This window comes from Lithobates pipiens, unplaced genomic scaffold (genome assembly GCF_037356315.1).
Source record: "Lithobates pipiens isolate NorthernLeopardFrog02 unplaced genomic scaffold, aLitPip1_a1.2 Scaffold_25, whole genome shotgun sequence".
Lineage (NCBI taxonomy): Eukaryota > Metazoa > Chordata > Amphibia > Anura > Ranidae > Lithobates > Lithobates pipiens.
The window spans coordinates 161,063,082-161,078,659 of NW_027507787.1; the positions used below are offsets into that span (position 1 = coordinate 161,063,082).

The window sequence follows — 15,578 nt, forward strand, 5'->3', positions numbered from 1 at the left end:
TTCTGCAGTGCTTCAGTTTATATACAGTAGGTCACTAAACACTAGTACCAGTACCAAGTGTGTGCCTTCTCTCTAATGCACATACAGCATTTTCTACAGTGGTATGGGCAGCATAATGCACACATGCATATACCAGTACTGGTTTCCTTCTACTGATGGGAATCCAACCTTTCCCACATCCTCTTTGCAGTGGACCCTCTGGTGTTATTTTATTAAGAGTCCCTCTAAACTCAGTGAAATAAAGCTGCTAGTGGTAAAAATGAAGTTAGCAGTTGTCATGAGGCTGAGTATTATCACAAACCTGTTTTTCAGAAAAATGTTTTCTTCCTTTTCCAGGTTGAGTTTTGATGAGGGAAGATCATGGAGCAAATATACCTTCACTTCCAACCCGCTGTTTGTGGACGGTGTGTTGGGGGAACCAGGAGAAGAAACTCTGATTATGACGTAAGCTTGAACACATTTTGTTTTGGGGAGTAGTGGTGGTAGATATTGGGTTGTTAAGATAATTTTACTTTAATTTTGCTTTCTTTAAAACCAAAGTTTAGCCTTCGTATACACTATACAGTGGAACCTTGGATTACGAGCATAATCCATTCCAGGAGAATGCTTGTAATCCAAAGCACTCGCATATCAAAGCGAGTTTCCCCATAGAAGTCAATGGAAACGAAGATAATTAGTTCCACATTGACTTCTATTGTATGCAGTACAGCATGTGGCCAGAGTTGGGGGGGGGGGGGGGGCACTGAAGAGACTCGGAAATACTCAGAGACCGCTCGGATGCACTCAGAAAGGTTTGGAAACAGAGTGTTTCCGAGTGGCTCCGAATGGCTCCGAATGGCTTTGAGTGTCAAGGGAACCCCCCGCACCTCTGGCCAAATGCAGTACTGCACACCGCAGAGACTTGAATCCTGCTCATTTTGCGAGACATCACTCGCAAACCGAGTCAGGATTTTTTCTGACACATTAACGCTCATTAACCGCATCACTCACAATCCGAGGTATTACTGTATTGCTAAAAGTATTGGGACGCCTGCCTTTACACGCACATGAACTTTAATGGCACCCCAGCCTTAGTCCGTAGGGTTCAATATTCAGTTGGCAATTTTTTATTTTGAGAATCTTGTAAACAAGAAACACATCTCAACTTTTTTTTTTTTTTTTTTACAAAAATAAATATATATGTAAGAAGGCCAGTATGGTGGCCTGAATTTATGGGAGGAGCCCGGGGGGGTATTTAACCAGCCCGTTCGCCTGGGGTAGTTGTCGGTTTCCGGTGCGCAATACCACGTCACTAGGCCGACAGCGCGTGTTGATCACCATTGATTACCATTCGGACAAAACGTCTCCCTTCTAGGAAGTCTCGCAGTGCTCGTATTCCGTCCGGTTTTGTACAATCTCGCTGGCTCGACTGCCACAGGTAGGGGTCTCGATTGACCTTCCTTTCCATATTTGTTTGAGGGTCGTAAAACCCAAAAAATGTCATATCGTTCGTGATGATACCGGGTTGTTATCACTCATAACGCACATGTCCGCATACGCCCTTCATTTCACGGGCGTCGTTCGGTAGATATTGCTTGTATACTATGTTAGTAGCTGGTTGTCAAAATCTTGTTTGTCGTGTACCGCAGTCATATCGTTGCCAGTCGTATCTTACGGCACAACGACTCGTGCCTCTGCCACAAGCTGGCTCACGTAGGCCATTTCTTCATTTCACCTGTCACTTACTACGCTCCGATTCGAATCCAGTTGCATAAACGAAATGCGCCGATTCGTCCCGGTGTGCCCCTAGGTACTCGGCCTCATTTCGGTACATGCTCCAGAGCCCGCTCGTTCCAACCGTCCGGGTCTCTGTCATGTGGGGGGGGTCATTTCACGTCACCTACTACGTTCGAATCGATACCAGTCGTCTTTTCAAATAAAAACGCACAGGTTCGACCAACGTATCCCAAGGATCTTGGCCTCATTTCAGTACATGCTCCAGAGCCCGTTCATTACCATTCCAACCCGGGCCCTGTCATGGGAGTCATTTCACGTCACCTATCACGTTCGAATCAATACCAGTCGCTTTGTCAAAACGCACAGGTTTCGATCGACGTGTCCCAGTTTGCGTTGGCCTCATTTCGGTACATGCGCTAGAGCCCGTTCGTTGACGGTCGCGAGTCGCGTCCTCTCCGAGTCGTAGCTCTACCATGGGAAACATTTCATCCTCATCTAGTACGCCCGGTTCGAGTCCGATCGCATTCACTTGCATCGACTCGTCCGGACGGTCCCAGGTTTGTAGGTTTTCGGCCTCATTTCAGTGCATGCTCCAGAAATCTGGGTCGGTTCCAGCCTCAGTCCGTGGCCGGCCGTCCCAGGCCTCTGTCATGACAATAGTCCTTTAGTTCATTTCACTGTCACATTCCGCGCTCCGGTTCGAATCCAGTCGCACGATCGCATGCACCGATTCGTTCCGGTTCGCCCCAGGTTATTTCCCACATTTCAGTACGTGCTCCAGAGTCCGTGCTGTTGTCAGTCGTACTAGCGACACGACCAGTGGTGCCTCTGTCACGGCAACCATACTTCATCTCACGATCACTTATAGCGCCCCGACCCGAATCCAGTAGCATCTATGATGCATCGATACGGGTCGGCGTGCCCCAGAGGGAACAGCCACATTTCATTCATTTTTTCCACAGGTTGCCTGGCGTTCGGAAAAAAAAAAAAAAAAAAAGAAGGAAACCCCAAAAGGAAAACAGAAAGTATGAGGGAAATAACGGCGCGATGACTTAGAAATTGTGGCGAAGAAATATCTACTCACCGGTGCACTTCAGTTGTGTTAGCCAGCCGCTTATGTCGCTTGTCAGTTTCCTTGTTAGGCTCCTTCAACAAAAAATCATCTGTTATTTCTCTCTCCAGGTCAGTCTAACTTTAGCAGGTCCACCCTGCATCAGCTTGGACGTTATCTACCAGGTAAAAAAAAAAAAAAAAACAAGAGGGCTAGGAGTGGAAAAGGCGACAGCGAGACGGACCGATACACATATGTAGGTACGCTGAGGCACACGTCAATATATATGTGTATACGCGTTCGCTTCCGCCTTAGTACCCAGCAACAGGTGGGTTCACTTGGAAAATAGAGAAACAGTCTTGACTTTGTCATCCTTTATAGGTTCCGGTCGTCCATCTATCTTCCCCAAAGAGATAGGACATCACTCCTAGGACACGATCCATCAGGAGCCATGTCCCAGCTCGGCAGCGAAGACCTTACTGCCCCCCTGTCACCTCGCCCGCCTTCAGTGAGCGACAGTATTCAGTCTTTCAGGGGCTGGACTATCCCTAGGCTAACAGCAGAGCTCAGACGCAGGGGCATCCCCTTCCCAGCCACAGCTAGGAAAGCAGAGCTGTTTAGGCTCCTCTCTACCCCCCCAGCTACCGCCGGGCCTAGTACCCCGCCTCAGGCTACTCTGCAGTCCATCTCAACGGCCATAGGCCAACTACATGCCATGGTGTCGTCTCTATCCAGCTCGGTCACAGATGTTCAAACCAGAGTGACCCTCTTAGAAACACTCCCAGCCACAGCCACCCCGGTGCCGGACGCAGTGCCGTCTCCACTACCAACAGGTACCGAAGGCACATGTCCCGTGGTCTGTCCAGCACATCTAGTGCCGGCCAGCATTAGGAAGGACATCTTGGACGGCAAGGATGTTAACCTTGCCTCCTTGCTCATTTCAGTACATGACCTGGCAGAGAATAAGGCCTACACCTGGGGGGATGTATCCGTAGTCCTCAAAGCTAAGGACCCCAGGCTGAACCGTAAACTATCCATCCCCGAGTTTACCCTAGCCTTTGGAACGCTGAGAGATGTCGTTTGCTCAGCCTCTCCTGCCAGGAGGGTAGAACTAGATTTGTATCTCCACACGGTGGTGGACCTGGGATACATATATGGTGGCTTTGCTTTCTACGACTACCATCGTTCCTTCTCAGCGAAAGCAGCCGCCAAACTGGCACAGTTCCAGTCACCCACAGACTGGAGCCTTATGGATACGGAACTATTCTGCCGGCATTTTGCCGGCCTTCGTTCACCCCTGTGTGCCATCTGCCAGTCCTCCACCCATACCGCTCCCTGGTGCGCCAACATACCGGCTAGTCGCCCAGTAGAGTTCCCCTCCACCTCTGCCGCAGCCCTAGGCCCATCAGGCTCGGCACCTAAAAACCAGGTGGACAAATTTAGACGCACGGTCCGAACCGTTGGGGGTGCGGCCATCTGCAATAACTTTAACTATGGTTCTTGCAATTACAGCCAGTGCCGTCTACTGCACATCTGCGTGATATGCCACAGGGCACACCCCAGAAATTTGTGCGAGGTCAAAGCGCACAAAGGCTCTTGACTAAGCCGTATAGATGTGCTTTGCCTGGGCTTCTATCTCAACACGCACCCCACTCCTTCACTAGCCACCTTCCTCATCGGTGGCTTCACCTCAGGTTTCCACACCGGCCTCATCTCCCTACCCCACCAAACCCACGAGTGCAGAAACCTCCGCTCAGCAGCCTCTGACGAACAGGCCATCGACCTGCTGCTGCAGAACGAGGTGGATCGAGGCTTCGTCATAGGCCCCTTCACTCAGCCCCCCTTCAATATGTGGAGAGTTAGCCCTATTGGGCTTGTCAAGGGCAAGTTTTCCAATAAAAACCGTTTAGTGTATGACCTGTCTGCGCCTCGTTCTTCTCACATTCCCAGCTTAAACTCCTTGATCCCTTCTGAGGAGTTCTCCTTAAAGTACTCCTCCGTGGACATGGCAATTCAGGCCATCCTTAAAGTAGGCACAGGTGCGTGGCTGGCCAAAGCGGACATATCCGACGCCTTCAAACTGTTGCCTATCCACCCGTCCCTCTGGTGCTGGCACGGGATTAAGTGGAAGGATCAATATTACTTCGCTACGAAGTTGACGTTCGGCTCCAAAAGCAGCCCGTGGCTGTTCGACATGTTCGCTCAGTCCCTCGAGTGGATTCTCTTACACAAGGTCGGCTGTCAGCAAATTATCCACTACCTAGACGACTTCTTGTTGATAGAACGGCCAGGCACACCTCCGAGGGATCTCGACAAGTTAAGGACCGTCTTTGGGAACCTCAATGTTCCCATCGCTGAACATAAGGTGGAAGGACCCGCACGTTCAATCACCTTCCTTGGAGTCAATTTAGACACCAGCTCCATGAAAGCCAGCCTGCCCCTTGACAAACTGACCCGCATCAAGGCGGCACTCCACGAATTCACTCGGACCAGGGGATGTACAAGGAGACAGCTGCAGTCGCTGTTGGGCATGCTCAACTATGCCATGCGCATTATTCCACAAGGCCGTTCCTTTGTATCACGTCTGTTGGTCTACCTGTCTCAGGCTCAAGACCCGGATCAAATCCTCTGCCTAGACACCGCAGCTTTAGCAGACCTGGCAATGTGGGACGAGTTCCTGTCCAACTGGAATGGCATCTCTCTCTTCACCCCATGCATCTCACCTCTCTCACCACAGGTAGTCACAGATGCCGCGGCCTCTACAGGGTTTGCAGCAATTTTTGGCCACCATTGGTTCGCCGGACCCTGGCCTTCTCAAATTCTTAGGATCCCGGGGTTTAGTCAATCCTCTTCACTCTTCGAGCTCTACCCCATGGTTGCAGCCGCCCAGCTCTGGGGCCCTACCTGGTCTGGTCAAACGGTAGGCTTCACCACCGACAATCAGGCCACAGCCGAAATTGTCAATAAAGGCAGGTCTAAATCTCCCTCCGTGATGTCCTTCCTACGCAGGCTGGTGCAGCTGTCGCTACAGCACCAATTTAACGTTGTCTGCATGTTTATCCCAGGGAAATATAACCTCGCAGCTGACGCCCTGTCCCGTTTTAATTTCCGGTCCTTCTTTCTACAGGTTCCCAGTGCAGATACCACATCAGCTCCTATCCCGCATTGGTCGCAGTTGACCCTGGACTAGAGCCGCATCTACTAGGAGCCACGCAGCTCATCAACCGTTCTTTATCGGACAATACGCTGAAAGCCTACCAGGTAGCCTGGAAGGCCTTCAACACATTTCTGGTGGCCTCCACAGTAGGCACCCCCACAGATGCTAGACACATACTAGCCTTCATCTCGTACTGCCACAACCAACTGGCCTTGTCTTTTAACACCATCCGCCTATATTTAGCTGGCGTTCAGCACTTCCTCTCAATCCAGGATCCTACCAATCCCTCTGTTTTTTCGTCCCACGCTGTCCGAGCCATACTACGCGGCATCCAAAAACAACAGCCGCCAGTGAAAGTCAAACGGCTCCCCATCACCAGTTCCATTTTCAGGGACATGTCCACCATACTCAACAGCTACCCCTTCGGTGCTCTCCCCAGTCTGGTCATACAGGCAGCCATTTACCTAGCCTTCTATGGCTTCCTTCGGCCCGGGGAGTTCACTCACAACAGCCCACACAGCCCAGTCCTCCGCAGACGTCATCTGCTCCGTCACCAGGACCATTTCATCCTCCACCTCCCGGTAACCAAGACCCAGCAGACAGGCACCGGCGTAGACATCCACCTCTTCAAGACTAACAATGCCTGGTGCCCGGTCGCGGTGCTTACACAGCTTCTCTCTCGGCTACCCGAGCTCCCGGACTCTAGCCCTCTTTTGCCCTTCCCGGTCAAACCACTAACTAACCACCAATTCATTAAGCATTTCAGGATTCTCCTCCGCAACTTGCTCCTCAATCCCAGTGAGTATTCCGGCCACTCCTTCCGCATCGGAGCAGCTTCATCCGCATCCCGGCATGGGGTCCCGGACCACGTCATCAAAAGGTTGGGCAGGTGGAAGTCGGCCTGCTTCACTCGGTACATCCCTAACCCACAGGTAGAGATGTCACGGGCATTCACTCAACTGGCTCAATAAAGATTAACCAGGAAACAATAAAACTCTTATCCCTACCTGACTGTTTTGCCCCCTTATTTTGGTATACCGTCCATTAGACCAAGGCACACTTTCAGGTCCATTTCATATAAGGTGTCTCATGATAAGCTTGTTTTGTTCAGATACATATCGGCCATAGGGCTCCAGCCATAAGTAAGAAGGCCAGTATGGTGGCCTGAATTTATGGGAGGAGCCCGGGGGGGTATTTAACCAGCCCGTTCGCCTGGGGTAGTTGTCGGTTTCCGGTGCGCAATACCCTCCCTCCCATCCCCTTTTTAGGGCATTTATCAAAAACATTTCTCTTCAATCACATTTATTCTAATTACTGGGTATGCCCCCTTATTTTGGTATACCGTCCATTAGACCAAGGCACACTTTCAGGTCCATTTCATATAAGGTGTCTCATGATAAGCTTGTTTTGTTCAGATACATATCGGCCATAGGGCTCCAGCCATAATATATATATATATATATATATATATATATATATATATATATATATATATATATATATATATATTATGTATGCATAACATGTGTAAAGGCTGACCGCAGGGTAGGCCTGTATTTGTAGGAGGAGTCAGGCTGCATAAAGCCTGCCCTCTTCTGCCTCCTCCTCGTTGGACGTCGGTCGCGTGTGTCTGACGTCACTTCCGGCGGCTTGCTAGAGTTTGTTTCTGGGATGGATGGGAACAGTCGGCTGCTTCTGCACCCGCTCCTCCCGGTGTTCATGCCGGGGGGAGGGGGGTGTTCGGCGCTCATCTGCTCCTCGGGCTGATCCGGCTCCACGTGGGGGCTGCCCGCCCGCTCCTCCCGGTGTTCATGCCGGGGGGAGGGGGGTGTTCGGCCGCCCATCTGCTCCTCGGGCTGATCCGGCTCCACGAGGGGACTGCCCGCCCGCTCCTCCCGGTGTTCATGCCGGGGGGAGGGGAGTGTTCGGCCGCCCATCTGCTCCTCGGGCTGATCCAGCTCCGTGAGGGGACTGCCCGCCCGCTCCTCCCGGGGCTCACGCCGGGGGGAGGGGGGGTGTTCGGCCGCCCATCTGCACCTCTTCTCGGGCTGATCCGGCTCCACGTGGGGGCTGCCCGCCCGCTCCTCCCGGTGTTCATGCCGGGGGGAGGGGGGTGTTCGGCCGCCCATCTGCACCTCGGGCTGATCCGGCTCCACGTGGGGGCTGCCCGCCCGCTCCTCCCGGTGTTCACGCCGGGGGGAGGGGGGGGGTGTTCGGCCGCTGTTAGCACTGGTCTCATTATAGCAATAATGAAATGTCTGCTCTAATATATGAAGATTTTTTCGTTTTCTCCTGGAGCTTGATGTGCACGGATAGCCTAGTCTGTGCTGGTCCCTGCAGGAGACCTATCTGCCGTCTTGCAGCTACTTTGGTCAGAATGGAGCTCTTGTTGGTTTTTTTTTTTTTTGAACTTTGATCTCTATTATTTACATGGCTCCTCATCCTCCTGGCGCTGAACCCTCTATAGATATCGCCCTTGCAGCCTCTTCCTGCGCAGACAGGGCTAAGTTTTCATCTTTGCCCCCGCCTGAGCTCCACGTGGCGTGTCCAACCCCCGCCTGAGCTCCACGTGGCGTGTCCAACCCCCGCCTGAGCTCCACGTGGCGTGTCCAACCCCCGCCTGAGCTCCACGTGGCGTGTCCAACCCCCGCCTGAGCTCCACGTGGCGTGTCCAACCCCCGCCTGAGCTCCACGTGGCGTGTCCAACCCCCGCCTGAGCTCCACGTGGCGTGCCTTCCCCCGCCTGAGCTCCACGTGGCGTGTCCTTTCCCCCTGCCTGAGCGCCACGTGGCGTATGTTCATGCATTTTGCGTTTCACGTTTCATGCGTTTGGAGTTTCATGCATGTTGCGTTGCATGCATTTGGCGTTCTCATGCAGTTATGTCCTTGTTTCATTTTACGTTCTCATGCACTCATGTCCTCGTTTCGTTTCACGTTCTCATGCACTCATGTCCTCGTTCGTTTTACGTTTTCATGCTTTTTGTTCTCGTTCGTCTTTCACGCACGGTTCTCACTCGTTTTACGGTTGCACTTGCAATTGCTGTTTCATGCATTTTGGCGTTTCACGCGTTTGCGTTTCATGCATTTTGCGTTTCATGCGTCTTGCGTTTCATGCGTTTGCGTTCTCATGCAGTCATGTCCTTGTTTCATTTTACGTTCTCGTGCACTCATGTCCCGTTTCATTTTACGTTCTCGTGCACTCATGTCCCGTTTCATTTTACGTTCTCATGCACTCATGTCCCGTTTCATTTTACGTTCTCGTGCACTCATGTCCCGTTTCATTTTACGTTCTCGTGCACTCATGTCCTCTTTTCGTTGCGTTCTCATGCAATCATGTTCTCATTTCGTTTTACGTTTTTCATGCAATTATGTTTCATTCGATTTGTCGTTCTCATGCTTTGTTTCACGCACGGTTCTCACTCGTTTTACGGTTTCACTTGCAATTGCCGTTTCTCATGCATTTCAGTTTATGCAATTCACGGTTTCCATGCGGTTGGTGTTTCAGGAAGTCACAATTCTTACGCATTTTGTTTTGTGCGAATTAGGTCTCTCGGGATTTACTTATGCAGTTGGTGTTTCTCATATTTTTTTCATTTCCATGCAATTTTAGGGTTTCTCATACAATTGCGTTCTCGTGCGTTTTTGCTGGCAGTTGTCCGTTTTCAGACGACTTACAGTTCTTACGCTCTTATGGTTTGGTTCTCATGAATTTTATGGTTATCATGCAATTCACGTTTCAGAGGTATGTTCATGGCTGAAACGTCTAGTTCCTTTTTTGCTTTTCTGTTTGGTTTTAGTTTCCTTTTTGCCTCCTCCAGCTTGTATCAGCCTTCAGCGCTTTCTGGGCGTATCCAGTTAAGTCTCAGCATTTCATGCTGAATGATCTGTCAGGTTTGTTTTATTTCCTGCTTCTCCGTTTGAAGCCATCCAGGTCTCTAGCGGTGGGGACGTCCCGCTGTGCTTAGCTGACTTTCCATTGTGGGTTCATTTCATGACGGTCACGTACTTTTAGGTTTATCTTGCGTGGGTCGCTGGGTTGGGGCTCAAGGGGGTGCTATAGCCGGCTTTGTGGTTCCTGAAGCCAGGGGAGGGGCTACTGCCTTTCTTAGCGTTTCCTTCTCTGCGGCAGGCATTACTCATTTGCCGCCACTCCAGGTTAGACGTTATTCACTGGGTCATCTGGTTTGTTGAGCTTTCTTCCTACTGTTTTATTTTTTGCCCCCTTTAGGCATACTGACCACGTGACCTTTGGCACACTTCAGGTCTTTGTTTCCTTGTTGCTCTTTGTTCCTTTCCTCACCATCCACAGAGTGACTCCGAGTACAAGTGTAAAGGCTGACCGCAGGGTAGGCCTGTATTTGTAGGAGGAGTCAGGCTGCATAAAGCCTGCCCTCCTCTGCCTCCTCCTCGTTGGACGTCGGTCGCGTGTCCCACCCACCCATTCCCTTTTTTCTTTTAATTTCATTCTTTACATTTCATACTTGGGTATGCCCCCTTTAGGCATACTGACCACGTGACCTTTGGCACACTTCAGGTCTTTGTTTCCTTGTTGCTCTTTGTTCCTTTCCTCACCATCCACAGAGTGACTCCGAGTACAAATTATATACACGACTACACATACTTCAACCTAATATACATAATATATGAACACAAGGTTTTTTTTCCAACCAAGAGCAATATCACTGTATTATATTATTATACTATATATAATCACTAAATAGCACAGACATCTTCAAAAATTCTACACAATACTACACAATACTCAGCTTGATTAACATTCAGACCAAGAAACATAGAAATATTATCATGTGTATGTAGCCTTTTTCCAAGATTATGTTTATCCCTGAAATTCTACGGGAGTGTCCAGAGAGAAAACAGGAAAAGAACCCAACACCCAGAGACCAACAAACAGCAGCTACAGGCTTGATATTCCTCCACTCCTTTATCCAGACCCTTTACCACCATCTGCCTTTCTCGAGACCCTGAATTTTCCCTACCTCACCAAGAATCTCACACACATAGCAAGGACTTTCTGTCGAAGTGATACCTGACACCGTGCATTCCAGGTATAATATCGGACTACGAAGCTGACTAGAAAAAGAGTGTCCAAATCAAATCCCTTGTGATTCTGCAATGCTCCATACACCCACTCAGCATAAGACAGGCTACACAAGAACGGAATATTCAGCGCCCTCCCCACCTTTTTATAGACTTCTATATTGAACGGGCACTGAAGCAAGAAGTGGTCCATGGTTTCCACCTCACCCTGACACTCCCCTCTTGGACAACAACGATTGTTCAAAGAGCTGCACTTTCCTGTTCCCCCTCACATAGAGCCTTCCCTGGAAAGCGAGCCAGGCCTGGTCCCTAAATTTCAAGGGAATCCACTCATAATTTATCAAATGTAAACCCTCCCTCATAATATGACATGGGCAATCCATTAAGGCCAGAGGCACATGAAAGACAGTACCCACGATCTTCTCACCCAGTAGTCTCCTAGGGAGGGACCTGATATCCTCTGCTGTCACATGCCACCATCTAAGAATTTTCATTCAAGGGGCAACATAAAACAGGAGCTTACCATGCTTGACCCTTAGGCTTTTCACTGGCCTACCACTTTCCCAACAGCCCAGAAAAGGTCTAAACCAGATCTGGAAAATACCTACCCATGCAGGCACTCTCTCTGCTAGCATGTTACAAAATTATGTTTCAAAAACATCAGAGAGAAGAACACAACTGAGCTGACCATCCCTAGGCCACCCTTCCGCCTAGATAGGTAAGTCACATTCCGCTTCACAAGATTCAGCCTGTTCCCCCATAACAATTGGAAGAAACAAACATAAATCCTGGTATAGCAGGACTGGCAAGATGCAAACAAAGCTGACATACAGAAAGGTAGGAATCAGGTAGGTCTTAATCAAGTCCACCCTTTCCCTCAAGGAGAGCCACCACCCCTTCCAGCATTTCACCTTGACATCAGCATCATTCAGCCTGGCTCCACCATTTGACTTACTGTAATCATCAGAGCCTAATACCTTGACTTTCTGCTGAGGCCTCATGAAGGTGTTTGGAAGTGCAAAGCTCTCACCTCCCTCGCTCATCCAAAAAAAGTCACTTTTAACACGGTTGACCTTGGAGCCTGATGCCTCAAAATACTACTCTATAACTGAGACTACCTCCTGCGCCTCCTCTGTCCCAAAGATAAAGACAGAAACGTCATCAGCATAGGCTACAACCCTCAAGGGCGGCTCACCGGCACATCGGTCCGCTCTCTAGGCTTCTGATGAAGGGGTTGTTTGTGAACACGTATAGCAAAGGGCTCAGTGGACACCCCTGGCGCTCCCCCGATCCAACCCTGAAGGGCTGTCCAACCCAAGCATTAAGCTCTCTGTATAAAGTCTTAAGCCATCCAATAAACCCATCTGCCCTGCAACGTTCCAGAGCCTCCCGGACAGCAAACACAGCTGATAAAGTGCTCTTGCCCTGGACCGAGCAGTGCTGCTGACGAAAAAGCAATCTGTCTGCTACTGACATGTACCAGATATTTATCTTCGCCAGAATCTATCGACATTGAGAAGGCTAGTGGGGCGCCGATTCTCAATAATCGAGGGATCCTTGCATTTTCACAACAGAATCACAGCAGATTGTCTCATGGAGGGAGGGAGTGAACCCTCTTACAGACAGCCATTAAATACCTCCATAAGATAAGGTACCAAGCGGGATTTGAAAGTCTTATACAATTCAGCCGTCAATCCGTCTGGCCCAGGTGTTTTCTTAATAGCCAGACCGTCTATAGCTTTGACTACCTCTTCTGCTGTGATTTCCTCCATAAAACTTGCCAGCGGAATGTTATTTCCCAGACCTGGTGTAGAATCCAGAAAACTTGACATCTTTGCCTGATTGAGATACTTCTCCCCCAGAAGATCCACATAAAAAGACCTTGAGACCTCCATAATCCATGACCTGGATTTTGTCAAAGAGCCCGTATTATCCCTTAGTCCAACAACCATCTTAACTGCTGCACTTTGTAGTTCTGATAAGGGTCGAATAAGTGATATTTATCGTAGTCCCTTTCCAGAACCAAAGAAGCGTGCGGGTCATACTGATACTTCCTAAGGAGAAGTTTCACCTCAGAGATTGCCCCTGAATCTCCACCACTCGAGACAAGGCGATCCAGTTTTTCTCTGCAGCTGCTGGTAGGCAATGTACTTATCAAGCTGTTTCCTTTTTCCTATGGCCTTTAAAAACCCACTAATCTGGCGTTTGGCAAGCTCCCACCACTCCGACTTACTGCTGCAGAAATCCAGAATGGTTACGTGAGCCTGAAAAATCCTCAAAAGATTGTCTTATCTCCTCGTTATCCAGCAGAGCCAAATTTATCCTCCAAAATACCCATTCCTTTAGGTGGCATATTTGAAGCATTGAGAATAAAAGACAGCATAAGGTGATCAGAGAAATCCACCATACGACACTAAGGAGCTGAAAAGGCAGAGTCCCCCTTAAAAAAAAAAAGAAGAAAAAGATCCTTCTCTTGCAACTGCCTCACTTAAATGTGTATCTCGTGCGGTCTTGGCAATGCTTAATATGTGCATCTTCCAGACCTGCTTCCCTGGCTATCGTATTAAGAAAGACGCTATCATATCCCCTGTTGTTGGGCCTAGTGACGGTGTTAAAATCACCTCCAAGACTTGCCGAGATGTAAAAAGGAAAGGCTTAATCTCTGTAAAGAGGCATTTCCTCTCCCATCTAGCTTGTGGTCCATAAATATTTATTAAACGTAGATTATGCCCCTTCACAGAGACGTCCAGGACCATACACCTTCCAATCTCTACCTCGATAACCCGCCAACACGTTACCATGCCAGTAAAAAGCAGTAAAAAGAGACCAGAAGGAGGGCCCACGCCTCCACTCCCTCTTTGCCATGTGGACATCAGCAAGGCTATTTAGCCGAGTCACTTACAAAAATAAAATATCAGTATCCATCTTGCTGAGCAAAAATAAGGCCTATTATGAGCCCTTACAGATTTTATGCTGGCAACATTAGTCATTGCCATCAGGATGATTGAGGTAAGCCTTTCTTAGCCTGAGCTCCCTCCCCCCTTACTGGAGACCTTGACCTCTTTAGGGAACACTCTACCTCATCCTCCTCCATCTGAGACACAGATTTAGAAGACTCATCCTCCCCCTCAGATAAGGACCCAAACTTGTTTCCCAGAGGTAGATCATCTACCTCTAAAGATGAAATTGAAGAGGCAGAGGTCAGACCTACCTTTTTCCTTTTTCTCCCCACCTTGGATCACTCTTACTCCTCCCCTGAAACATTACTCTGAAAGACCTCAGCTACATCATTAGTAGTGGCAACTTCCCCCTTCTTCACCTTAGAACCTCCATTAGAGTTGTCTTAGGGAAGGCCCCGATGAAGCTGCTGACTCAGATCTGCATGAATCTGCTCCTTTGGCAGCCTCAGCCGATCTGGATGACTTAGTTACATTTGGAACACTGGGCACCTGAAACACTGAGAAAGAACACACAACAGAAGTAGACACTGACACAGTAGGGAGCACAGACTGGGGAGCAGACACAAGAGGGGTCACACCTTCAGATTGAGAAACTGACACCAGGGGGGGACCTCAGGACTAGCTGAAACAGTTCCACCATCCCCTTGTTGACCCCCACGTTCCTCCACCTCCATCTTTAGCAGTTCTTCATCACCGCTAATTATGGAGGGCTTCAGGGTAAAGGCTATAGGGGTGACCTAAGTTGTTAGAGAGACTATGACAAATACAATTGCAGTCCTTTGCAACATGCCCTGAGCCCTGACAGAGGGAACATTTCTGCACAGAACATGACCTTGAAAAATGCCTCTTTTCACCACAACGATGACACAGTTTTGGTTGCCCTGTATAAAAAGTAATAATCCTGTCACGACCTATAAAGGCAGACAAAGGGATGTGCTTAACAACATTACCCGTGACATGCAGTTTTACTAACACTGTCCATCCTCCTGTCCATATCCCCCTATCGTCTACAGCTTTCTTCAAGGGGGCTTGGACATCCACATGTCTCCCCAACCACTCCACCAGAACCGCAGCAGGAATGGACTCATTACCTTCTAGAATGGTGACATTTTTGTATAATGGCTGGCGAGAAACTACTTTGGGTGACAAACCTGGGGACTCGTTCCACCTCTGCTCTTACCTTTCCCAAAAGACATCTAATCCTTCCGCCTTGACAAAGGAGAGGTAATACTCATATGACCCAATTGGGCTGATAAGGGCAAAAATCTCCTTCGCTTTAAAACCCATCCCCAGAATATGGTCCACCACATCTCCATTATTTGGGGGGGGGGGGGCCTTCTCTGGTCCACCTCAATATGACAACATTATGGCGTTTTAAAGGAGCTACCAGATGGTGTCAGATTGACCGGACCTTCACTCACATCACTCCTAGTGACCGCAGAATAACTGGCCCTACTCACCCTTGGGACAGGTGTAGCCACTGCTGCGGCATAGGAGATAACTGCACTCCTTGCAACATCCCGCACATCACTTTTAGCTACAGACCCCCCTTTAGCTAAGGTACAAACAACATTATTGTCAGGAACGGATGGAGCAGAGACTTCTGACACATAAAATATCATTTACATTACCCTTG

General features: G+C 49.3%; 1 protein-coding gene across 5 annotated transcripts in view; it reads left to right on the forward strand.

The window, feature by feature from the left end:
- The window catches only part of SORCS1 (sortilin related VPS10 domain containing receptor 1), a 1,028,639-nt gene that overhangs the window by 839,018 nt on the left and 174,043 nt on the right, over nt 1-15,578 (forward strand). For all 5 annotated transcript variants that reach the window (XM_077455080.1, XM_077455083.1, XM_077455081.1 and 2 more), the window contains exon 14: nt 337-444. In XM_077455080.1, coding sequence (XP_077311206.1) covers nt 337-444 — 108 coding nt within the window. The remainder of the gene's footprint in view (nt 1-336; nt 445-15,578) is intronic.